General features: G+C 34.5%; 1 protein-coding gene across 1 annotated transcript in view; it reads right to left on the reverse strand.

Moving 5' to 3' along the window:
• Positions 1-5,742: 5,742 nt before the first annotated feature.
• The window catches only part of LOC121367656 (vacuolar protein sorting-associated protein 33A-like), a 36,386-nt gene continuing 16,213 nt past the window's right edge, over positions 5,743-25,915 (reverse strand). The window contains exons 4-16 of the mRNA XM_041491954.1: positions 25,183-25,267; positions 24,106-24,210; positions 23,289-23,405; positions 20,845-21,019; positions 18,505-18,701; positions 18,072-18,162; positions 16,705-16,779; positions 14,540-14,619; positions 12,619-12,705; positions 12,080-12,211; positions 10,788-10,956; positions 9,689-9,811; positions 5,743-7,070 (exon numbers count right to left, since the gene is read on the reverse strand). Of these exons, the coding sequence (XP_041347888.1) occupies positions 6,967-7,070; positions 9,689-9,811; positions 10,788-10,956; positions 12,080-12,211; positions 12,619-12,705; positions 14,540-14,619; positions 16,705-16,779; positions 18,072-18,162; positions 18,505-18,701; positions 20,845-21,019; positions 23,289-23,405; positions 24,106-24,210; positions 25,183-25,267 (1,540 nt within the window). The 3' untranslated portion in view covers positions 5,743-6,966. The remainder of the gene's footprint in view (positions 7,071-9,688; positions 9,812-10,787; positions 10,957-12,079; positions 12,212-12,618; positions 12,706-14,539; positions 14,620-16,704; positions 16,780-18,071; positions 18,163-18,504; positions 18,702-20,844; positions 21,020-23,288; positions 23,406-24,105; positions 24,211-25,182; positions 25,268-25,915) is intronic.

Here is a 25,915-nt window from a genome sequence, read left to right on the forward strand (position 1 = left end):
CTGTATCGTCTTTCTTTTTATTAGGAAACAGTGGTAGTGGGTCACAGACGTGAATCGTTTCCCAATCCCAAACTGTACCCCATGTCTGGTACATGTATCAAGGTATGCACTGTCCTATCTATGGGGAAGTGCTGACAAAAGATACCTTGCTGCATTATTAGGAGTAGCCTATGTGATGCAATGGATTTCCTGGACGTACGTAGCCCAGTGGTAAAGCGCTCGCTTGATGTGCGGTCAGTCTAGATAGATCCCCATCGGTGGACTATTTTTCGTTCCAGCCAATACACCACGACTGGTATATCAAAGGCTGTGCAATGTTCAATATACAATGGTATATATAAAAGACCCCTTGCTACTAACGGAAAAATGTAGCAGGTTTTCTTTCTAAGACTATGTCGGAATTAACAAATGTTCGACATCCAACAGCTGATGATTAATAAATCAATGTTCTCTAGTGGTGTCATTAAACAAAACTAACTTTCATCTTAAGTAGATGAGAAAAGATGGTAGAAGAAATGTGATGGAATCATTTACGTTCCACTCTGAATTAATACTAAAAACATTTAGATTCAGAATTGTACTCATTTTAATTTACTTACCTGTGAGTGTTATATTTTTGCATAGCTTTTTGCATAGCTTTTTGCACCATGCTTTAATTATAGCTTTTGAATTCTTATATTTATGTTGATCATCAATTTATTCATATACAGTGGACTGTCTAAACCGGATTCACTAGGGGCTGATAAAATATGCCAGTGTAGACAGTTTGTCCAGAGTTACGGTTCTTGCGGTATATTGATAAGAAAAATACCAACGTAAATAAAACGTCATATTAACCAAACGTTTGGATTAAGTGTAAGACACTGAAAGATATTTGCATTTCTAAGAAACCAAAATACGACAGGTCGTCAGTGAGAAACGGGCTGGGACACGAGTTCAGTCATGACGTTTGAAAGTGAAATATTAACATTGTAATGAAAATATGTGTTCAAACCAGAAATCATATAAAACAACAAGCAGAATAAATAACATCATTTTACTGATTGAAATCATATGAAACAACAAGCAGAATAAATAACATCATTTTACTGATTGAAATCATATAAAACAACAAGCAGAATAAATAACATCATTTTACTGATTGAAATCATATGAAACAACAAGCAGAATAAATAACTATCATTTTACTGATTGAAATCATATGAAACAACAAGCAGAATAAATAACTATCATTTTACTGATTGAAATCATATGAAACAACAAGCAGAATAAATAACTATCATTTTACTGATTGAAATCATATAAAACAACAAGCAGAATAAATAACTATCATTTTACTGACTGAAATCATATGAAACGGGTTAGAATTCATAGTTTTATTATTTTAAACAGATCGGTATGATGCAATGCAGGTAGGAACACAAAATAATCTGATTTATTTTGCTACCTATACCCATTACAACAGGTGTAGTACATTTTTATTAAGCTTTTAAAAAGCACATAACACATTCTTTGGTGTCCTAATTACTGGGGAACTGCCGTCATTGTTTGAAAGGTGACCACTGGCAGACAGTAGACGTAAGATCACATGCCGGTGTAGACGGAGCTAATTACTACATAAACATCTCTTTTGTTCTTGAATTTGCATCTGAAGTCCGGAATAGACAGCATCCGGTGTAGATAAAGTTTTATTCCTAATAAATTAACGGTAGCTGGACGGCACTTTAAGTATTGTTACGAGTTCTCTAACTGTCTTAGAGCAGAGCCAAAATCTCGAGCTGTTCGGTGAATCAAGAGGTACACGAATGTTCTTTATCTGACACCGATTTATCACAAACACTAGATACGTTTGAACGAATTCAAAATTTAACATTTAAATCTCCCCCAAATGCTAGATTTTCTTTTTGTAACCAAAAAAGGATTGATAACACAGTAGATAAAAGAATTCCCCAGAAACCAAAGGAAAACACCAAGTGGGGGTATTCCATTTGGGTGGAATGGACGAAATCCAAAAGCAGGAGTCTTACTGGTGACAAACTTTATTCGTCTGTCCCTCTTGATTTCGTTGAAATATCGCCACAAGAATTAAATTATTGGCTTCAGTTTTTCTTCGTTGAGATTAGAAAACAAAACGGAGAAAAATACTCCCCGCGCACGTTGTACCAAATTGCGTGTGCTATTCGAATAGTCGGCACATGAGAGAAAACAATGCGAGAATGGATTTAAATTTTCTAAATGATCAGGATGAAAGATTCCGAAAATCATGGGTAGTTCTGGATTCCGTAATGAAGGAACTTCATGCACAGGGGTTAGGGGCAGATGTGAAAAGGGCATGTGCGGTTTCTAGTGAAGATGAAACATTGCTGTGGGATCGTGAAGTAATACATTTCAATTGCGCAGAAGGTTTATCATATGGTGTATTTTTTTTTACACATGCAAATGTTTTGGATTGAGAGGTAGGGATGAACACCGAACTCTCGACGCTTCTCAGTTAAACATAGGAAAAGATGAGGAAGGTTGGTATGTACAGTTTTTGGGTAGGGAAAGCAAAAATGGCATAAGACAAAGACATGTTGAAAATAAAAATATCAAACAAAGAGTTAATCTAGCAGACCCTAACAAATGCATTGTTAGATTATTTGATACTCATCTCCTACACATCTCTCCAACTGGACCATTTTATAAGCGCCCACTTGCTCCATCAGCCACCGAACAGATTCGTTTCAGCAGCCAGACAATAGGCATTCACACTCTTGGCAACTATATGAATCGAATGTTCACAGCAGCTGGACTGCCAAATAAATACACGAACCATTCTGGAAAGGTAAGTGTTTTTACTTTACTTTTGCTATTTTATGGTCATAATATCTGAGTGAACCGGTCTCGGTGGCGCAGTGGTTAAGCCATCGGCTCACAGGCTGGTAGGTACTGGGTTCACCCCCCGGTACCGGCTCCCACACAGAGCAGGTTTTTAAAGACTCAATGGGTAGGTGTAAGTCCACTACACACCCTCCTTTCTCTCATTAACAATCTCACTAACATCTACCAACAACCACTGTCATGACCAGACAGCCCAGATAGCTGAGGTGTGTGCTTATGACAGCGTGCTCGAACCTTAATTGGATATAAGCACGAAAATAAAGTTGAAATGAAATGTCTGAGTTCCCTTTTACAAGGGAATTAATCCATTTACGGGGCAGGATTCACATCCATGTTACAGCAGTCACCTGATGTGCTTTTGTTTTCATATTTGAACCTCTTCCCCACAACTCTTATAACAAAGACCACAGTATGAGGTATTCTTTTTCATCATAAAGGTATAGCTCATGTGGGGATAGCAAGTTTCTGTTCTATCTATACCATGTTAAAATAACCATGTTTAATCATGTGTTCACAAATACCCATTTCCAGTAAAGCCATATTAATTGATATAACGCATACAATATAAGCCATTCATTTTCTTTCAGGTAACCACGGCAACCACTTTGTTCAATGAAGGTTTAGAGAAGGACTTGGTAAAATCTCGCACAGGACACCGATCAGATGCAGTGTTGTTTGCAGCCACCGACGTCGTCAAAACTCCAAAAATCGGTATGTGTAAAGTATGGTCTTCTTAGCAATTGAAAGTCAATTCCCGTTTTATTTTCGTCTTTTATCGATAAACCTTGGTTTTATATTTCCTGGATTAGTTTCTGGGTTGTTTTAAACGGTCACTTTCTGATATGTGTTAGTGTGTACATTGTGATATATAGAGGATACTCCCCTCGTGTTTTGTGATATCATAATTTATCAGCACGAGTTGATAAAAGTATTAAAAATGCGAGGCTTGCCGAGGATTTTTATATTTTTATCAACGAGTGGTGATAAATTATGATATCACAAAACACGAGGGGAGTATTTCTTTAATCATCCATTATCATTCTGTCTACTTTTGATCACTATTATTAATAAACATTTTAATGAAAATGAACGTTTGCCATGTTTTGGCTAACGTTATGTAGGATGCGACGTTCCCTGGTAACGCAGGCTGTAAACCAATCAAGATTATAAGATGCGATATCTCCTAGGAGGAAATCACAGGAGAATATCCAAAATTATAATGCCAGCTATATCTCAAGCAAAAGCCTGTAACGGATGATAATATGCAAAGATGGGCCCGGAATTTTTAACACGTCGAATCCCCTCCCAAGATAAAACATTGAATCTGGCCACAAAAGGTGTAAAGCAATGAAAACAAAACTGTTGTTGTTTCAGGATGAAAATGCAAGTGTCGATAAAGCCATGGATGGAAAATCAGCAGAAAAGAACACAACAGAAGTTCATGTCAACAAGGGCGACGTCCAAATCACAATAAAGCTATAAACTACATGCATATTCGGAATACAATCTTATTAACCGATTTGTTTGTCCTCTTTAAAAAAAAATTATATTTCAGTGAAGTAATAGTTATGACTGCACGTGCAGCAATACCGCTTATAAAGTGAATGTCTGAAGTACTTTATCGGGATATAAATGTACTTCACGTGACCAAATATGAAGATCCCATTGGACTAGAAATTCAGCTGTGCTCCAAGACTGCCAGTTTACACAGAATGCCGGTTTGGACAGTCTACTGTATGTGTATTAATCTTTGTTTGACAACCAATAGCTGATCTATTTTTCATGATGGGGTGTTGTTAAACATTCATTCATTCATAAATTATTAATTCTTTCATGTTCTATATATAGAAAGTACAATAAGACAACTACAAACTTTAAAATATTTAATTTTTTAACAATATATTTTTACTATTATATCACTTTCATGACAATAATAAATGTACACATAATATAAAAATGGTTTTATCATAATATTCAAATAGAAGGTAACATTTAAATCAATACTCTCATTAATTTTGTCAATTTTACTCCCATTTGATTCTTACGGAAATAAAGTAGTTTTTCAGCCATGCAATGTCAGATATGTATTTAAAGGAACTGTCCTCTGTTTGCAGCTATTATAACATGTTCTCGACTAACAGCATTTTTAACAACTATAATTACATATTAAATTTATTTTCTTGTTTAAAATATTAGTATCTGTATATCAGAGGTGGAAATTGGTGAACTGTGAAAAAGATAAAATCTAGAGGGGTCTTGGAAATTCTTGAAATCCTGGGTTAAAATCTCTGCCATCTGAATCATTTTAGAGACAAAAAAAATTAAAATGTGAGGAAACGCAATGTTCAATGAGAGGACCCATTGGGCTATTTCTCGTTCCAGCCAATGCTCGACAACTGGTGTAACAAAGGCCGTGGTATGTACTATCCTGTCTGGGATGTGCATATAAAAGATCCCTTGCTGCTAATCAAAAAGAGTAGCCCATGAAGTGGCGTCAACGGGTTTCTTCTCTCAATATCTGTGTGGTCCATAACCATATGTCTGACGCCATATAACCGTAAATAAAATGTGTTGAATGTGTCATTAAATAAAACATTTCCATCCTTGTTCCATGAGAGGATCCGAGGAGAATTCCCACCCCTGATATAAACAATGTGTTTGTTTTCCTAATGTTTGTAGTAGCCCAAACTGTATTTTACCTCCACATAGTTTCATATGCAACAAAAAATGTATATTAGGGAGTACAATGAACTTTGAGCTACTATAGACATTAGGACGACCAGATACACATCCGATATACACAGTGATGTTATAAACAATAAACTGTAGATAAGATAAATAATGTAAACAATAAGATGTAACTTTAGTTGTTAAAAAGCATTTATTATTTGGAAATATGTTACAATGGTTGCTAACTCGGGATAGTTGTTTCCAACAATTTGTTCTTTTAAAATAGTATCCAAATTATTTTCCAGTATACACTTTAAAACATCTGTTGTCAAATTGTCCCATGATAAATAATAAATTGGTAAAATTATCAGAACATATTTAAACTAATGCAGAAAACAGTTATTTTACTAAATGTACATGATCAGAGAAAATCTAAACGTACTTGTAATCAAGAAAATATTGTTTGTGATTTATATTTTAATCCTTTTTTTAATATCTACATTTTTTTAAAACGGTGAATAATTTTATGTAGATACTAAATATTTATACAAGTTTAATAAATATAAATATTACACTTGGTATGCGTTTCCAATTGGGTAGAGGTGCTTGGGTTCAGACATGTGCCAGAAAACTTGCCCAGGGCACAAGGATGAAAGAGTAAATACATGTAGTTATATAATTTAAATTACTGGATTAAATTTGGTTTCCAGTATTACAACATACTAATTCCTTGCTGCTAATTGAAAAGAGTAGACCATAAAGTGGCGACAGCAGGTTTCCTCTCTCAATATCTGTGTGGTCCTTAACCATATGTCTGACGCCATATAATTGAAAATAAAATGTGTTGAGTGCGTCATTAAATAAAACATTTCTTTCTTTCTTTTCTTTTTACAACATACTAATTTACATGTACATGTAGCATCACACCAAGCTAATAATGTCAATGGAGTAGCTTGGATACAAAAGGGTAAAATATATTAAAACTAGTAAACTCGCAGTTGAATGTCTTTGGCTTTCAAATATTGACTAAATAACCACTGATCATTCATACAGTACTAATTCATACCGGACAGGTTTTCTCTCTCCTGAATAATGACATTTATTTACAATTACTTTTGTTTTATTAAATTTTTTTGTCTAACTGTAGGACTTGTGATGTCAAAGTGGAGCACTCATTTCTGGCAGCAATATATGTTTCCACAACAAAGAACAAACTGAATATTATTCAAATTATGTTCAGACTGTACTGTACTGTATGATAGTGAACTGTATCAGTGGAATGCATGTTTCCACAACAAAGCACAAACTTTGAATATTTCAAAGCTAAGTTCTGGCAGCACTGTATGATACTAATTTGAAGCTCTTGGATGCATGTGTCCACAAAGAAGCTCAAACTTTTATTATAATTATTCCGACTCAAAATGGATTTAACTTGACAACTTCCAGTTTATCTGTTATTGATTTGATTACTGATTTTCCTGTGATTATTTTGGTCGTTGCAATGATGTAGTCTGTGCCACCTGAAATCACAAAACAACAAAAATCAGTTATTGACAAAAAACAATCCAGCTGTTGGGGTCTGTGTTGGCATCATATAGGTACTACTTGAATACATGCAGTACGCGCTTTCGAGGGGTTCTTTTGGGGGTATATTGAGAACAATTAAATTATCCTGTCATCAAGTGCCTATGGTTTTTAAAAAAAAATGGTGAAGCAGAAAATGAAAATTTTAACATACAAAATCTGTTAAAATGTAGTGATTACATCAATATCAAAATGTAGGAACCGATTTACTGTATAATTTTTATAGTCAAACATTTAATTAGTTGCATAAATCTGTAAATTAAAAAGAGATTGTAACACACAAAGGAAGGGATTTTGCACAGGCAACACATTTTCATGTGAACAATGGGATGCATAGTGGTGAATAATATTTCTTAACAATTTTCTTTTTTAAAAAGTAACAATTTTTATTCAAAAATGTAAAAGTTTATATGTAATGAATATAAAATAAGGCCGGTACTTTTAAAACTTTTAGAGTCTAGACTCGAGATTCAAATAGAGTCTGAGACAGTAATGTCACGACAAGCCATACAAATTGAATGCAGTGGCGTAGGAAGGTGCCAAAAAGGGTGGGTGAGGGGGGTGGGGTGGCACACTTTTATATTTACACACTTTTACACTATTATAAAGCAAATATAAAGCAAAATATCTATGCCAGTGATGTGTGACATCATTAGAGACTGAGTCTGGACTCTTAAAAGTTTTATAAGCATGGGCCAAGATTCAAATTAAAAACATTTTCAGTATCTATTCAAAATAGCCTTTTCATGAACAGGCTACATTAATACCAAGAAATTACAATTTAAAATGTAGACTGGTAAATACAGAAACAATTTCACACATTTACAAAAGAATTACAACCTGACTATATATAACTCATTAAAAGTGTACACCCTATAACAATGGCACAGGTGGCTGTCTGAGTATAGGTAGGAATATTGGGGAAGGCATGTTGATAAGTCGGTAGGTATACGTAGCTCAAACATCACATAGCACTTTGCAAATTCACCTTTCTAAGTACTGTTCCATAAGAACATTTTATTTTATAATTTACAATTTATACCAATGTCTTTTCAAATCAACTGGCACAAACATGATACACCTACATGTACTATATTAACAACAAACCTAGCACCAAATTACAAGTAATTTTTGTTCGTTTTAAATGATTACAGAAGAATGTCTTTTAAGGTCTTGACAGATATTCCAAAATAATATTAATAAAAGGAAATCAGTTTGAAGAAACCACATTTTATTTAATTTGTTGTAAGTAAAATATTCAAATGCACAACAATGAACCACTAAGAAATACTAATTCATTAAATTTTACTTTCTTCAACTGGATAAAATTTAACATGTGCTGCTCTTTTGCAAACTTGGGAGGGAAGCAAGGAAATGTGTGAGCTAACATTAGTACAAACATTTGCCACATCCTTATTCTGACTGTATCAGCTTTGATTCAAAAGACTCAACAAATGGCTGAATTAGACGTGAACCGTCTATAACCTGAGTTGTGGCAATTATATAGTCCGTACCACCTACAACAGAAGGTGATATGATTAGTAAGCTATAATCTGAGTTGTGGCAATTATATAGTCCGTACCACCTACAACAGAAGGTGATATGATTAGTAAGCTATAATCTGAGTTGTGGCAATTACATAGTATTAGTACATGCCACTTACAACAGGAGGTGACATGATTAGTAAGCTACACTTGTAACACAAACAAAAGCTTTGAGGGCTATGAGAGATTAAACAAAAGATTTACAACTAGATAAATTAAAGAAACTGTCCTATGTCTGCTCCCACTGAATCATATTTTCATCTAACAAATCCTTTAAAAAAATTAATATTGCATATTTTGTTTTATTATCCATACGGTTCAACATAACCGAGTTAATAATAATCATACGAAGCACATGTGTAATAACAAGTGTAACGACGTCATAACATGACGTTGTTTCTCCAGTCCTAGCTCAGACTGTGCATTTGAAATATGACGTCATTTCGTCACTGGGTCTTGTTATTCATAAAGAAAATAACAATAATAATATGGATAATAAAGAAATTAATACACTCGTGTATGAGTCGTACTGAATTTACGAAACTCGTGTCAGGATTCATGTATTACCCTCGCTCTCACTTGGGCAATACAAAATTCCTGACACTCGTTTTCGTAAAATCAGTAAGAATAAGAATAAGAATAATTTATTTGCATAACACCCGAATATGGGCAGAGCAAAAATAACAATATAATATACATTTATCTGCAGTAACAGTAACATAAATATACATTAATTACATGAACAAACATCTGAATCAACAAATACATATGTAATTTAAGCCTTATTACTAGTGATATTAATATTTAGGTAAAATATGACACATAAGCTTGTATAATAATCGCTATATTTAAAATACGATATATATGAATTATTATGATCTATACACCTTCAGTGATTTGAATCTTGTAAGAAATGATACCGTGAATAAGTGTATTAAGTGAGTGTTTTTTAAAGTTTATTTTAATATTTTTTCAATCCACATCAAGTAGAAAAGTGAAAGTGTTTGTACCATCATCCTGCTGTGCGAGGAATCGGAGGGCTGCGATCTCGGCATACGTGACGCCACCGAGGAAGAAGACCAGAGTGACTTTCTGTTCTCCCGTACTGGAATGTGATGAGGAGATCGATGTTCCTGCGCACAACAATTCAATATATTACCCGGGAACATTTTGTTCAGTATCACGTCGCGATTCACTACACAAGTTTCAGAGATCGCTACACAATTTTAAAACATAAAACAGTCGCTGCTAATCAATTTTCAAGTGACTAGAAATATTGCTAGATCATGATTTTGAAAACAACACGTTCCCTGATGACATAAAAATAAGAAAGTATTACTGAATAAATCTGGATCCTTACAGCTAGGGGCGGGACGTAGCCCAGTGGTAAAGCGTTCGCTTGATGCTCGGGCGGTCTAGGATCGATCCCCGTTGGTGGACCCATTGGGCTATTTCTTGTTCCAGCCAGTGCACCACAACTGGTGTAACAAAGGCCATGGTATGTACTATCCTGTCTGTTGGATGGTGCATATAAAAGATCCCTTGCTGCTAACTGAAAAGAGTAGCCTGTGAAGTGGCAACAGCAGATTTCCTCTCTCAATACCTGTGTGGTCCTTAACCATATGTCTGATGCCATATAACCGTAAATAAAATGTGTTGAGTGTGTCGTTAAATAGCAAAAGCCATGGTATGTGCCGTCCTGTCTGAGGGAAAGTACACATAACAGACACCTTGCTGCTAACAGAAAACGTAGCAGATTTCCTCATGTCAGATGTACCAAATGTTTGATAATTAGAAACTGATTATTAATTAATCAACGGGCTCTAGTGGTGTTATTAAACAAAACAAACTTTAATCAGCATTCCTTTTTTTTTCAACAAGAATGCACATTTTTACCATACACAAAAAGGATCACTGCTAATTTAATGACTAAACACTGAATGCTACATGTACTACCAACAAATGCCTGTCTCCTCACTGCCGCCACCACCCAACCCCCCTCCCCCCCATAAAAACACCATGCAACAAACGTCCAACAACTTATTTTCACATATTAAATATTGTGTTTTTACTGAGACTTAAAAATATGTCAATTAAATTGATATTTACTTCTTTTCCTTAGGCCGACAGGTATTTGTTGAATCTCCTCCACTTTGGGCCCTGGCAGCAGGTTAAGAACTTCTGTAATACTTCTCCAGCCAGGCCTGGCCAAGTACTGAGCCAGTCGAACACTGAGAGGGGCGTACCCACTGTACACATAGGAGATATCGTTAGGATTCTGAAAAACAATATTAAAATGTTATAGTGTACTTTTTTAGCCAATGAATTTATTATTTTTTAGATAAATTTTATACTTTCTGATTGGTCAATACCATAGCTAATTCATATCACACATATTAATTTACTGGAAATAGATAATAGTATTTGAATAACTTAAGTCATATATTACCAGTCTAAAAAGTAATAAATCTTTTTTTTACTGTGTACAGGATTAAACATGTATGTTCTATCAAAAAACCCAACCCATAACTAAGGTTATTAATTTATGGTTATATGGAATAATTTAAAATGAGTTGGTTTCAATACAGTTATAAATTATATGGAATACAAATGTAGATAATGGGATATCAACACATGTATAGCTAATTAGTTGTGATCTGGTTTCAGATAGAAAGAAATGTTTTATTTAATGACACACTCAACACATTTTTATTGATGGGTACATGGCGTCTGACATATGGTTAAGAACCACATAGATAATAAGAGGAAACCTGCTGCTGCCACTCCATGGGCTATTCTTTTCAATTAGTAGCCAGGGTTCTTTTATATACTTTTCTCGTTCCAACCAGTGCACTACGTGCTTTCCTGTCTGTGGGAAAGTGCATATAAAAGATCCCTTGCTGCATTAGGAAAAATGTAGTGGGTTTCCTCTGATGACTACCTGTCAGAATGACCAAATGTTTGACATCCAATAGACGAAGATAAATTAATGAATGTGCTCGTTAAACAAAACAACCTTATTTCATATATACGCCACATCAAACAAATAGAATAGTACATACCATGCCCTTTCTTACACCAGTTGTGTAGCACTGGTTGGGATGAGAAACAGAAACTGGTAAATGAGTTTATCTTTCTTAAGGCAGGTACACATACAATAGGTAAACTGCCACAGCATCATGTCAGTGTTGCCGTCACTTAGGATAGCTCTCTCGTACATGCAGACAACAGTGCTTCCTCAATGATAATGTTCCAAATGTCTGATTGGCTGCACATCAGCACTACATGTCACATGAAATAGGACCAGTTCTATTTGCATTCCACAAACATTACATGTGCCTATGTGTGCACCATCCAGTAACCCATATCTCATGTCACAACCAGTTATTCTTTACACCTACCTGCTCATTAACATCTTCCACCATCAACCGTAAAGATTTTCTGATCACAGCATACGTTCTGTTGCCATGCTGACTAAGAAGACCAGTTTTCTCCAGGTTCATCAAAGTTAACAAGTGTTCATATCCATATGTCTACAACAAACAAAAACAAAATTAAATTAAATTTTCATTGTCATACATCTGTTGAAAATATTATGCAATGAAGTTATCTTCATTGTTGACCTTTTATCCGTATTATTTTTTCAATGAATTTATACTCTCAGTAAAATATTTCTTAGAAATAAATACGGTTGAAAATAGACAGTGACCCTCAGACATATTGTCTAACTGCATTTGTATTGTGTTATATTTAAATGATGAGAATTGTGTAACTATTGAATTATAATACATCTCATCAATATGCATAAATATATGTATTTAATAAAATAAAATATATTACTACACAAATGTCTGAACACATATTTCTTCCTTGTGATCTAATAAAGTTGATATATAAGGTTGGCTAAAACAAACAGTTTTTAAAACGTACAACTATTTACCTGAATGATTTCTCTTTTGTAAAAGTCCAATACTTTTTGTTTTAGTCCATCGTTGCAATATGACTGGATACATATTAGCCGTAGCACCTGAAAAGCAAATGCAGATAGTTATTCTTGAATGAACATAATAATAACCAAAAAATAAATCTGTTAAGCACATGTTAATATCTGCCCAGGACGTAGCAGATAATTATAATTGCTATGAGCGGTGTTTTTCCTAATCAAGACCTTTTAAATTTTACTGTTTGATACTAGTACAGTGGAACCTCGTTAGTCCGGACAGTATGGTTATTTTAAAAAAAAGTCCGGATTAACGAATTTCCGGATTACTGAAATGTACGTGATGAGTAACCTCCCTTGATTCACAAACAAAATAAAAATGAAAAACCTTTATTTTTTGTCAGAACTATATACATGTGCCGTACGGCAAACGTCGTTTACATCAATGGTTCACAAAGTACTTCGTAATAGCTTGTTGTCTGATTGAACAGTTTGGTGCAGACGAGTTTTGCATTCTGAGAACGAGTTCCAAGTTTATACCCGCGAGAGTAAGCAAAAGGTCAGTTACGTTAATCTTTTCTGCTAGACGTTTGGCCTTTTCAATCAACATTTGGTCATTGATTGCCGCATTCCGACTGGACATGTCACTTAGCCACAGGTAGAGAGCCTGTTCTAACTTCTGGTTCTTGGCATGTCGCAATCTAGAAAGTGACGATTCATCTTCAACTATATTAAGCCATTTTTCATTTGTCACCAATTGTTGATTTTCCTATTCCGTGGCCAAAACTATTAGCAAAATAATTTGACATGCCATCCAGACTCGCTTTTGGATTTTCCATTTTATACCGGCAGATTTCTCTCTTTTTGTGGGCAGTAATTTCATGACGTTTTCTTTTTTTTGGTTGACTCGACATAGTGACTGACAGCGAATTGTGTCATAATTGGCGTACATTTGTTTATATGTTCGGACCTGTTGACAACTGTTGCTCAAAATTTTATTAACTCACGAATCTGACATTTACTAAAGAATAGGGTATTTAATCTTTCATTTAGCATTTCTATAGATCAAGGAAATTATATTTAAAAAAAACACTCTTGTTAACACTCGTGCTGTATCCGACTAACGCTAAATAAACACAGGTGAATGGTTAAATAAACTGCGATGTGAAACCCTGTGCAGCCATTTTATCTCTGTCGATGCCTTGAGCGTTAATTGGCGGATTGCTTTTATGTTCAATCAGCGGCGACCGGTCAAATGAAGCAATTTGCCATTACTTTTTACGTTTGGTTCAGAATTATGACCGTCCGGTTCCGGAAGCTGAATATCCGGATTCACGAATAACTTTACTGGGTGGTCGTTTCGTTTTGTGATAAAACCGTCTGTAAGGTGAAGTTTCTGGAGTAATGGAGCCGGACTAACGAGGTTCCACTGTATTATTATTATTAGTTTCATGATGTTCATATTCCATATTCTGCATGGGTTAAGCTGTCACTAAACAAATTTGAAATGAAGTTGAATACGACAAGTATTAATCCATAAAAAAGCTGATTTGAAAAAAAAATGCATGCCCTTTGTAATTTCACTATAATTTTTGCTGTTTGGCAAACTGTAAGGTTAAATTGGCCACAGATTTTTGTTTACAAGATTCACCAAATTACTACTAATAAGTGAGGTCCACATTACATTCTGATTATGTCCCATTATTTTGCTCAACATCTGTCTGATGAACCTACCACCCCCTCCACTTATTACATGTACCCACAACTTTGCTATACGACCACATTCACTCTAAATACTAAGTATTAACATTTTGCTTAATAATGTACATGTGTCTAATGAAGAAAAACACTTTTTTTCACACACTACTTTATTATTGGACTGTATATCCTATTTATGTGTAACAATATTCACTCCCATTACCTTTGTTAAATCAACTTGTTTAGCTATTGCCTCTTCTATATATGGATGTATTTTATCTGTTTCTAAGCTATTTATAAACTCTGAAAAGAAAAAATAGGAATATTAATTCTTGTAACTGATATAATGAATAACTGCCAGATTGCTGGCAATGATATTTATATTAAAACCATAAAACTTTTCTCCATTCATCCAAACAAAAATTAATTATATGACACTTTAAGAATCTATCATATGCAGCCATGTGGGATAGAAAAAGTCACACCCCAATGCCAAGGTGGTGGAAATTTCAACCTGGGGCAAGGCTTGCGGAGTTCCAGTATTGAAATTACTGCCACTGAGGGTCCTTTTACTATCCCACATGATTGCATACAATGGTGTCTTTTTCTCTCATCCTTTTGGTAAATAAATTATTATTTTACATCAACAGACAAAAATGGCTGAAAAAGCAACTTTTATTTAAAAAAAATTACTATATAATATTTACGGTGTTATTTTTATGGCTCAAATAAAAGTTAACACTACAAATTAACTAGAAGTGTTTTTTAAAGTAGGTTTTCATTACACAATATCAATCTGAAACTATAGTCTGATGACCATACACATAACAATATATAGTTAGTGCCCCTTGTTTAAGCATAATCACATGGTAGCTCATGGAACATAGAAATATCTTTCACAGCTGTCTTTTATGGGATAACTGTCCTATGTACTAAAGGTAAATACACCACCACGATAAATGTTAACGAAACAGACAAAACGAAATGTTGAATCAGTCAAATAATCTAATGCAATGAATTAAATATGACTTAACTCGCTTGTTCTGTTCTAGACTAGAGATAATTAGGCCTACAGTTAAAGGTAGGGTCAACTCAAACAAGAGCCTTATGTGTTTGAAAGATGCATACCCGGACCACCAACACATACTGACACTTTAGCAAATGAAAAACGCGTAATTTTAGAGTTAATAAAAAAACATGATTATTCCTGCTAACTGGGGGCAGCAATTTTGTTTCGTTTTTGTGATGTCCGGTGGGACAGCTTGGGGCGAAGTGAGGTCAGCTCCTGACCATATCCTGTATGTACAGTGTAAACAAAAGCAAAATTTTTCGACAAGGCACTTCTCTTTGATCAACCTGACTTGTAAAACAGCATAAATGACGTAATAATATAATAAACTATTTCACTAAATATATTTCAAGTTGCATTAATGGAACAAAATGGGGTTATAGTATTTTTCTCTGTTAAATAATCCAAAGGAAAAATGTACACTATTAGGCCTATTGATATGATACGTTGGAGCAAAAACGACAACCCACGATACCCAAGTGATAAGTTTCTTTTCCTTGGGACTATGTAATTGGTCAGTTCTGTGGTTTTAGATGGAAAAGTCTACTTAATCAATAGTTTTACAGAACTATTTACAGTAATAAACCATGTCCATTACAATTTTAGGGGCGACAGTTAATATTCCACAATACCAGTATGTATTTTTGTGTCTAGACAAAGGCAATTAATTGGCTCGTCTGGTTACCAATCAAATACACACCTGCCAATCAAGAATCACAGATAGAAGCAACTAACAGCATAGACCAATTAACTAAGAAAACACTCTGTGTATCATTTCAGTACGTAGGTTAATGCATGGGCAAAACATTGTTAATTGTTTCGACTTGTAAACATTGTTAATTGTTTCGACTTGTTGTGTAGCCACTTTGACAATGGTATTTTATTTTGTATTGAAAAATAATATATATAGTGCTGGATATACTTATTGCTAGCTTACTGGGATATGTATTATTACAGAACATTGCAATGTATGACTATTTATCATCCTGCAAAAACCAGGTAGATTGTGTTTCTCTAGTTCTAAGGCTCATTCCTGATGTTATGCGTTAAGTATTACGTAACCACCAGCTCGCCAGAGGGCGTACTCACTGAGATGGTACAAAATGGCTGTGCCCATTATATATAATAGCCGTCACATTTAACCGTTTTATTAATTAACTATACGATTATACTTGTTGATATCAAGCAATAATGTGCATTATATATCGTTGAATATGCATACCAGGCCAAATGCCTTAATTGTCCTCTCCTTTAAAGGAAATTAGTGCTACATGCTATTATTTTATCCAAAAGTTTCAAAATCTTCTTTAGAAACTAACCTTGCTGACATCGGAGAGAATCCATAAACTCATCTTGGTCTGTGGCCTCCTTGATCAGCTCAGCAATAGACGTATCTAGAACAAATTGTGGTTCGTTTTGCATAAGAGACATACATAGAAAATGGACCGGCCTCTGTGGCGCAGTGGTTAAGCCATTGGACTACAGGCTGGTAGGTACAGGGTTTACATCCAGTACCGGCTCCAACCCAGAGTGAGTTCTTAAGGGCTCAATGGGTAGGTGTAAGGCCACTACACCCTCTTCTCTCTCACTAACCACTAACCAACTAACAACTAACCCACTGTCCTGGACAGACAGCCCAGATAGCTGAGGTGTGTGCCCAGGATAGCGTGCTTGAACCTTAATTGGATATAAGCATGAAAAAATAAGTTGAAAATGAAATAAAATAAAATGGTAGGTGAAAGATAATCTACATAAAATAGGCTTGATCAAAGAAAATATAATCATTTAATTAATTTAATTTAATTTGTTTAGAAGTAACTATTGTAAAACTAATTATTAACATGATTAGGATTTTAATAAGCAATTAACAATAACATGTGAAACAAAGTCAAACTGTAACAGATTGTGAAACAACTTTATTTTTTTAATAACACTTCATACATGCTGGGTAGTGAAGAGTTGAAAGAACATGAGATTTACCATGCAACTAAACTTCCTTTCCTGTGATCCGATAACTCTTATCTGATAATTCCAAATGTTTATTACGTCACTGCTTGATAACACCTGCATTGTTAGATGATAAGTTTGGAATTGCTATGAGGTATCAGAGAACTAGGAAATGAATTCTGTGCATGACAGTGGGTTGGTTGCTCATTTTCAAACATCCAATTCCAGCAATAAATAATGAACTACATAAAGAAATATATTTTTTTTACACTTCCTATAACATGAGAATACCGTATATTATTCAATTATTCCTCCTCTACCCCCATAGGAAATGAGCCAGAATACTTTTAAACATTTAAATAAAAAACTAAGTAGCAAAGAATATTTACATTTAGATTAGCATCTGACATTACATGGCCACTAACAAGTAGTAACATACTGGAAGATAGTGCTCAACAGCCAGTGATGTAGATTTTCCTTGAGTCAGATGTAAACAGAAAAATATTAAAAAATATAACTTGAAAAAGGATGCATAATAAACAAAAAACATCAGGTTACCGTATTATGTGTTAATATCATGTTTATATGGCTCAGTTTGATAACAGTATTAACAGGCTCACTGAAGCTCTACATTAAATACAGTTATCTAGACCTCACCAAATAAACTATGATATCAAAACTTAGTAAGATGATATTAAGCATGTAAGTCTAACTGTATCAGTGTATAGTTTTAACATACGTATAGCTAATGACTGCCTTGCTGCCTGTAGGTGTGGTAGTTTGGATACGAAATGCTTCATCTCTCCCACTGTTTTGGCACTGTGTCTTTCCTGAATGGAACCAATAAAATAAAACATCAAACAAATGATTTTTTTTAAAATCTACTGTTAAGATAATCATAAATTTATAATGCATCAACCTTTTATTTCTATTTTGAGCCACAAATTTAGTTGTTACATTCAATTGTTGCTTTACCATATTCTACATCAGTTTCATCAATAAAGATATTAAAGTCCAGTCTCCAACCAAGTGAGAGGATTCTACTAATAGATGAAGAGAAAATGGCCAAAATGAAAAACACTCTAAAAATGGCAACTACATGTATCATATTGCCAGTTATGGATAATAAAAAAAGAACTTTGACAGCAAGAAATACAAATAGAGAAACACACATCGAATTCAGCTGTGATGACTTTAGCCTTGCGACTGACAATGGACCCGACAGCATTGAAATTTTTATCCCTCAAGTCGGCAAAAAGTTCGTCAGAAGAATTGAGAATGAATTTCTTGAGTTCTGTCGGAGCATCAGACGATCCCTGCTGCTGCTGGTTTCCTGGCGTGAACTTCTCTGGTGGAAGTTTAACACTAGCTGCAAATACATGATTACTGGATGTCACATAGTAACATTCATGAAAGTCAGATTTTAGTTTATTTAGTAAAAAAAAAAAAATTCCAAGAATATATTGGTTTGAGAAACATCTACACATGTAGTTCGTTCCATGGGGAATGCCTTTCTTCATACTATGAAATTTACTCCAACTTATTTATTTCTGAGCCGATTGTTTTCTAAATTGTACAAAAAATAGTTTAGTTTTTTTGTTATTTCCAAAAAAACACTTACTTTTTTTTGTAGGAGGATGGAACGAACTACATGTATACATCTCACAATAATGAGTAAAATATGCTAAAACATATTAAAGAAATGCATTTCTTTTCACTTTAGTTTTGGGAGGTGAGTATTCGTAGCTCAATGTTCACTATAAGGAAGGAAGAAAATGTTTCATTTAACGACGCACTCAAAACATTTTATTTACGGTTATATGGCGTCTGACAAATGGTAAAGGACCACACAAATATTGAGACAGGAAACCCGTTGTCGCCACTTCATGGGCTACTCTTTTCTATTAGCAGCAAGGTATCTTTTATATGCACCATCCCATAGACAGGAATAGCACATACCACGGCCTTTGATGTACCAGTCGTGGTGCATTGGCTGGAGCAAGAAATAGCCCAATCAGCTCAACAACAGGGATCGATCCCAAACTGATCGCGCATCAATCGAGCGCTTTACCACAGGGCTACATCTCGCACTGTATTCACTATAATCTCTTATTAACCACTAACAATCCACTCCTGTGCTAGACAGACAGCTCAGATAGCTGAGGTGTGGGTCCAGGAAAGCATGCTTGAATCTTAGCTGGATACAGGTAAGAAAATGAAGTTAAAATGAAATGCAACAAAATACGATCTTATCTACTGAATTAGAATACAGCTAATCGTGGCTTATGTTCAATCAGCTGTTTTGTGCTAAACATTTGCAAACTATCTTGACTAGTTTTCAAAGTTGTCATTTGGTTTAAAATGTAGTGCAAAAACTATTCTAGCAGGCATTAGCGACAAACAACCGGCTCAACTTATCCCTGTTGTTATTACTGGTACTCCTATTTCCGAGTGCTTGTTAACAATGAGACAACATTAATGCTTTAATCCTTGATTTTTGACATTTACAATCAGAATATTCTGTTATTACACTTGATTCTACTGAAATAATAAAAGTATACTAAATTTTTTTTTTTAATAATAATCAATAAAAAATAAATATAATGTACTGAACATTTTATTCAGTATTGCATCGCAATTCACCACACAAGTTTCAGAGATCACAACTCAATTTTAAAACATTAAACAGTAGTTGCTGATCAATTTTGAATCGACTAGAAATATATTGCTAATCAAGAGTTTGAAAACAAAATGTTCTCTGTGTACTGTTACAGTACTGTCTGGTTTATCGGTGAAAGATTCAAAGATAATTTTCTCTGTGAACACTGTGAAATACGTAGTAAAATGTTTTTGTCACTAAAGAAGCAGTGCATAACCTGAACTACCAACATTTTTTAATGTCTGTAGTAAATAAATATTTTAAAATTGTGCGTAAATTTAAGCAAGAAGGTAAGAATGGGAAATTCTGCAAGGCTCTGCCGAGTGGAATTTCTCATTCAGCCTGAACAGGATAAAGCAGATATCCAACATCATTAACTAGTTATTATCTTTATCCTGCAGACCATAAACATTAAGGGGAAAAGCTATTATTTCTGTTATTTCAGCCACATTGTACAATGACCTAGAGGTCAAATGAGTGATTTTGTAATGTAGATGTCAAAAGTCATATTCTGCTAGTAGTAGGATATGACTTTGCTTTTTGAAGTTATGATATAATTATTGATAATTCTAATCCATATATATATTGATACTTGATTTTCATCAGGGGATTAACCATTGAAACAGGAATTAAGCTTTAATTTGCTAAAAACACTGACAACATGACAACTTCCTAAGCGTACTTATGCAAAATACAGACTGCGCGGAATCACCGGACACACCGGAAATGGCTGTAGTGAGACCAAATATTTCAGTTGAATCCTTCAAATGTCACATTCAGAGTAAGAATGCACTGTTATAATACTGGGAAAATATATACACATTAAAACCCTCAGAAAACCCCCAGGACATACTGTTATTGAGACCAAATATTTCGTCAATGAGTCCCTCATAGGTGAGCTGGGAGAGCATTGGTGTGAGCAGGTCAACGGTGCGATCGAGGATGAGCAGGTTGTCAATCTGGGGGGTGATCTGAGCCTCGCTCCCACTCAACTCACTCTTCATCCGCCGCATCAAGTCTACCACGTGCTGGGGAATATCAGAGAATATTATATAACCCTCACCTTCATTATTGTTTAAACAGTGCATACACCACACAAACCAAGTCTACCACGTGCTGGCAAATATCAGAGAATATTATATGACCCTCACCTTCATTATTATTTAAACAGTGCATACACCACACAAACCAAGTCTACCACGTGCTGGCAAATATCAGAGAATATTATATAACCCTCACCTTCATTATTATTTAAATACTGCATACACCACACCAGGGTTCGAACGTAACGGTCGCCCAATGGCCCCATGCGACTGAAAACGACGCCGGGCGACTGAAAACCCACAGTAAGGTTGCCCGCCTGGCGACCAATTTTTAAATTTTTTGTAAATAAATAATTAATAAATAAATAAAAGTACAGCTATATAGCCTACTTTGCACCATGTAAAAGTGTAGGTCTGCTTTTACATATAAACATATGCCCAATATAAGAATAGGTGTACGGTAAGTTAAGTGGCATGTAAAATTGAGCACAAATTCATGTTGACAAGATTCAGCCCTGGTTAGATCGTATCCACTGAACATTATATTTTATGGGTTTTTTTAATTATTATTATTTCATTGAGATGGGGTGGGGGGAGGAAGGGGTTGTGTTGGTTATACCAGTGCTCAATGTTTGGTGAACGCAAGCATCTTTGTTTGTTGGAAATTATATAATCAGGAATTATATAATCCTATTATCTCATTTAATATGAAATGCTAAGCGATTTCGCAAACCTAACACATGCGTAGCTCGTGTTCTAACTTCTAACACGTGCATAGTTCGTGACCCATCACGTGCATAGTTTGTGTTTAACACTCATGGCGTTAAGTGACTAACAATACCACAAATGTATTGACAGTGACAGTGGGGAATCACAGTGGCATGTCTGTTATTTATTTAAAGAGTGTGTTGGTTGAGTATACTCAAAATAAATGTTTTCTCTTATAATCTGTTGCAATATATATTTTTTTTTTAGAAAATATTATTCGGGCAAGTGAAAATAGATCCGGGCAAGTGAAAGTGCTGTCGCCACTTGCCCGGATGGCAACTCAAAAAAAAAGTTAAGTGCAGACACTGCCACACAAACCAAGTCTACCACGTGCTGGCAAATATCAGAGAATATTATATAACCCTCACCTTCATTATTATTTAAACAGTGCATACACCACACAAACCAAGTCTACCACGTGCTGGCAAATATCAGTTTCCTTTACCATATAGTGCTTCTAGATTATGGTAGTTCCACTCCTGTGGCTAGTGATATTCAGTGTTGGGCTAGTAAATAACTACTATTACCATGCCCGACGGCTAGTAAAAAACCCAGTTGTCAAATGCTGCATTTAAGTCTGTTTTGTAAATACGAATATCCTGGCCCCACTCCTACCTTCCCAATTTTAGTGTTTTCAAACTCTATCTCCTTCTTTAGGTGACATATCTGATTATTACTATTAGTAAAATTGTATTTACTTTAAAGTAAAGTAGGGCTAGTGGATTTTTAATCGTGGCTAGTAAATTTAAAAAAATACTGATCCCATGGCTAGTGGATTTTATAAAAATTCTAGAAGCCCTGCCATATTGTTAGTATTATTACACCAATAGTCTATTCACTAACCTAAGCACAATCTCATTTTATCACATATGGAATGATTGTTAGTATTATTACACCAATAGTCTATTCACTAACCTAAGCACAATCTCATTTTATCACATATGGAATGATTGTTAGTATTATTACACCAATAGTCTATTCACTAACCTAAGCACAATCTCATTTTATCACATATGGAATGATTGTTAGTATTATTACACCAATAGTCTATTCACTAACCTAAGCACAATCTCATTTTATCACATATGGAATGATTGTTAGTATTATTACACCAATAGTCTATTCACTAACCTAAGCACAATCTCATTTTATCACATATGGAATGATTGTTAGTATTATTACATCAATAGTCTATTCACTAACCTAAGCACAATCTCATTTTATCACATATGGAATGATTGTTAGTATTATTACACCAATAGTCTATTCACTAACCTAAGCACAATCTCATTTTATCACATATGGAATGATTGTTAGTATTATTATGCCAATAGTTTATTAACTAACCCGAGCTTTAACTAATCATAGCACAATGGAATGATTGACAGTATTGTCACACAAAACTATTAATTAACCTTAGCACAATCTTTTTTATCATATATGGAATAATTGATAGTATTATTACGCCAATAATTTATTAACTAACCTTAGCGCAATCTCCTTTACCAAAGATGTATGGAATGACACCGTATAAACTCTGTATTGTCATCAGAGATTGTGCAGCATAGAACATCGAGGTGAAGTCATTCTCCAAGTAACATTCCTGATAAAAATAAAAACAGATAAATGTTAAAAACTTAATATGAGGAGACTTTTTTTTGGAATAAATATCAAATAATAATTGTTTGTAATTTTTGTGCGTGAATATATCGAAGTATAACAGTCACAAATTGTATAAAACCAAGTAAAATTCACAAAAAATGACAAATAATTTTTATAATTACAAACAATACTTCTGTTTAGTTAAAAAATACACAGAAATCCGTTTCTAACACCCTTTCCATGACCTGTTTTACGTAATGTCGTCCCATTTGATATCATCTTCTGAGGTTTATCGATGGATAACATTCAGTTTTGTCATCAGAATGCCTCAAACAGTCCTACCAAGAGTGGCACTCCGATGGACCCCGCATGGAAAAAGGAAACGAGGAAGACCGAAAGAAACATGGAGGAGGACAGTAGAGAAGGAAATTCGAGACGGCAGTCTGAGCTGGGGGCTGCTGGAGAAGCTGGCAAAAGACAGGCAGCAGTGGCAATCTCTGGTTACAGCCTTGTGTGCTTCTTAGCACGAAGGGGATTAAGTAAGTAAGTAACATTCAGTTTTTAAGTGACATTGTCCAATCATAATGGAGTATATCATACAACGGTGGGAAGTTTGTAATTATAGTAATATAACAAACATATGCAAAACATTGTGCCTCTATTTTAAATTACATTACTCTCTATTTACTTAACAAACATACCCGAAATGATGTTTCCATCTCCATAGAGAGCAAATCACAATCAAATGGAATAAGTGATAAATTAAACTCCTCAACACTTGCCAAGGAACCATACACTGCCATTTGCTGAAAACAAAAGAGAAACAGACAGCACTGTAATGTCACCGATATTCTAGTAAAACTTGGGAGCTTTATTTCATGCCCTGAGCCCTGTCATACGATGCGATCTTAGCTAGCTGTGCTAAAATCAACTGAAGTACCCAACTTAAAGTCACAGAAACTAGTTTAACCCATGAAAATGGACATTCTAAGTTTGCTAAATCTACAGACCTTTAACACATTTGGATAAAGGTTACCTTAGAGTGAAACAAAATTCTATGATGTTGAAATGCGTAAATACCCCTAAAAATAGACTGGAGCTGGTCTCCATAAGCATTACTTCTCAGCAGATATAAAAATGAAAAAAATGCATTTCAAGGTATTAAAAACTCCAGGATGACCAGAAACACTTTGAATATATGAAAATTGATAATCTAAACAATACAATCTAAATAATCTCTGATTTCAGTTTTTATAAACAGATCTAAATGTGAAAAAATATGCAACAGTGTTTAAAAACTAATCTGTCACTTTAAGGCAATTTTAGCGATAAGATCATTTTGTAAAATGGGACCGTGGACAGAAAAGAAAGATAAAGTTTGTTTTGCTTAACGACACCACTAGAGAACATTTATTAACTAATCACTGACTATTGGATGTCAAACATTTGGTATGTAATTTTGACATGTAGTCATCAGAGGAAGACTGCTACATTTTTCCATGAGCAGCAAGGGATCTTTTATATGCACCATCCCATAGACAGGAAAGCACATACAGCCTTTGACCAGTGGTGCACTGGTTGGAACGTGAAAAAACCCAATCAGTGAAGAGATTTGTCCAAACCCTGCATGTTTAATAAGTGACAAGTTAAAATTACATGTAGATCATTAATAATTTAACTATTTCGTACTAATTCATACATGCACCAGTAATACATTCTGGTATATCAAATATCTAAAATATTTGGTACATAAAGAGAAGAAGTATGATTTTAAATACCTTCAATTTTTTTTCACACAGAAGACTTTTTCTTGGAACAAATATCAAAGTAAACTCTTTTCTGAATCCTCCTTTTTGCTCTTCTCTGTAAAGATGAAAACATCATTCTAAGAAAGGCAAAATTTTAAAAACATGCAATCAGTTCAGACATTTCATTGAGTCGTAATAGCATACAACAAACTGCGTATTGATAAGTGATACACGAGAAGTAGGTCACCATGATCAAGCACACTACGTCTGACAAACGTGAGACATGTTGAGGAGTCCAGTGTTTGTGATTGCTCGTTAGACTGGTTTTTATGTCTAACATTAAATGGATGTGTTTGTATAGGATATGATGCAAACCAGTCAAATTGTTAATTCTCAAGGGCTCAATTTCATAAACAAGCCACTGCATTAATTTAAAATGAAGTACAACAGACAGTTGTAAAAGTATATGACATCCCCCAACCAGGCTTTCTGCCAGAAAATAATTTAAGGGTACGTAAATAAAACAAAACAGATCATAAGTGCCCCTATTAGGTGGTTATGGGTTTGAAATCTTTTGAACTTGGACACTGCATTTCATGTACTTTGACAAATTTTAAACATAATTTTATAATGTTTCTAAAAATTATAAAAATGTAGGCCCTATCAATTAATTTCTAAGATTTTAGGGTATGTAATTTTACTCTTCATACCCTCTGGCAGAAACCCTGCCCACCCAAGCAAAATTTTTTTTCTACATTTTCAA

Source organism: Gigantopelta aegis, chromosome 3, assembly GCF_016097555.1.
Source record: "Gigantopelta aegis isolate Gae_Host chromosome 3, Gae_host_genome, whole genome shotgun sequence".
Lineage (NCBI taxonomy): Eukaryota > Metazoa > Mollusca > Gastropoda > Neomphalida > Peltospiridae > Gigantopelta > Gigantopelta aegis.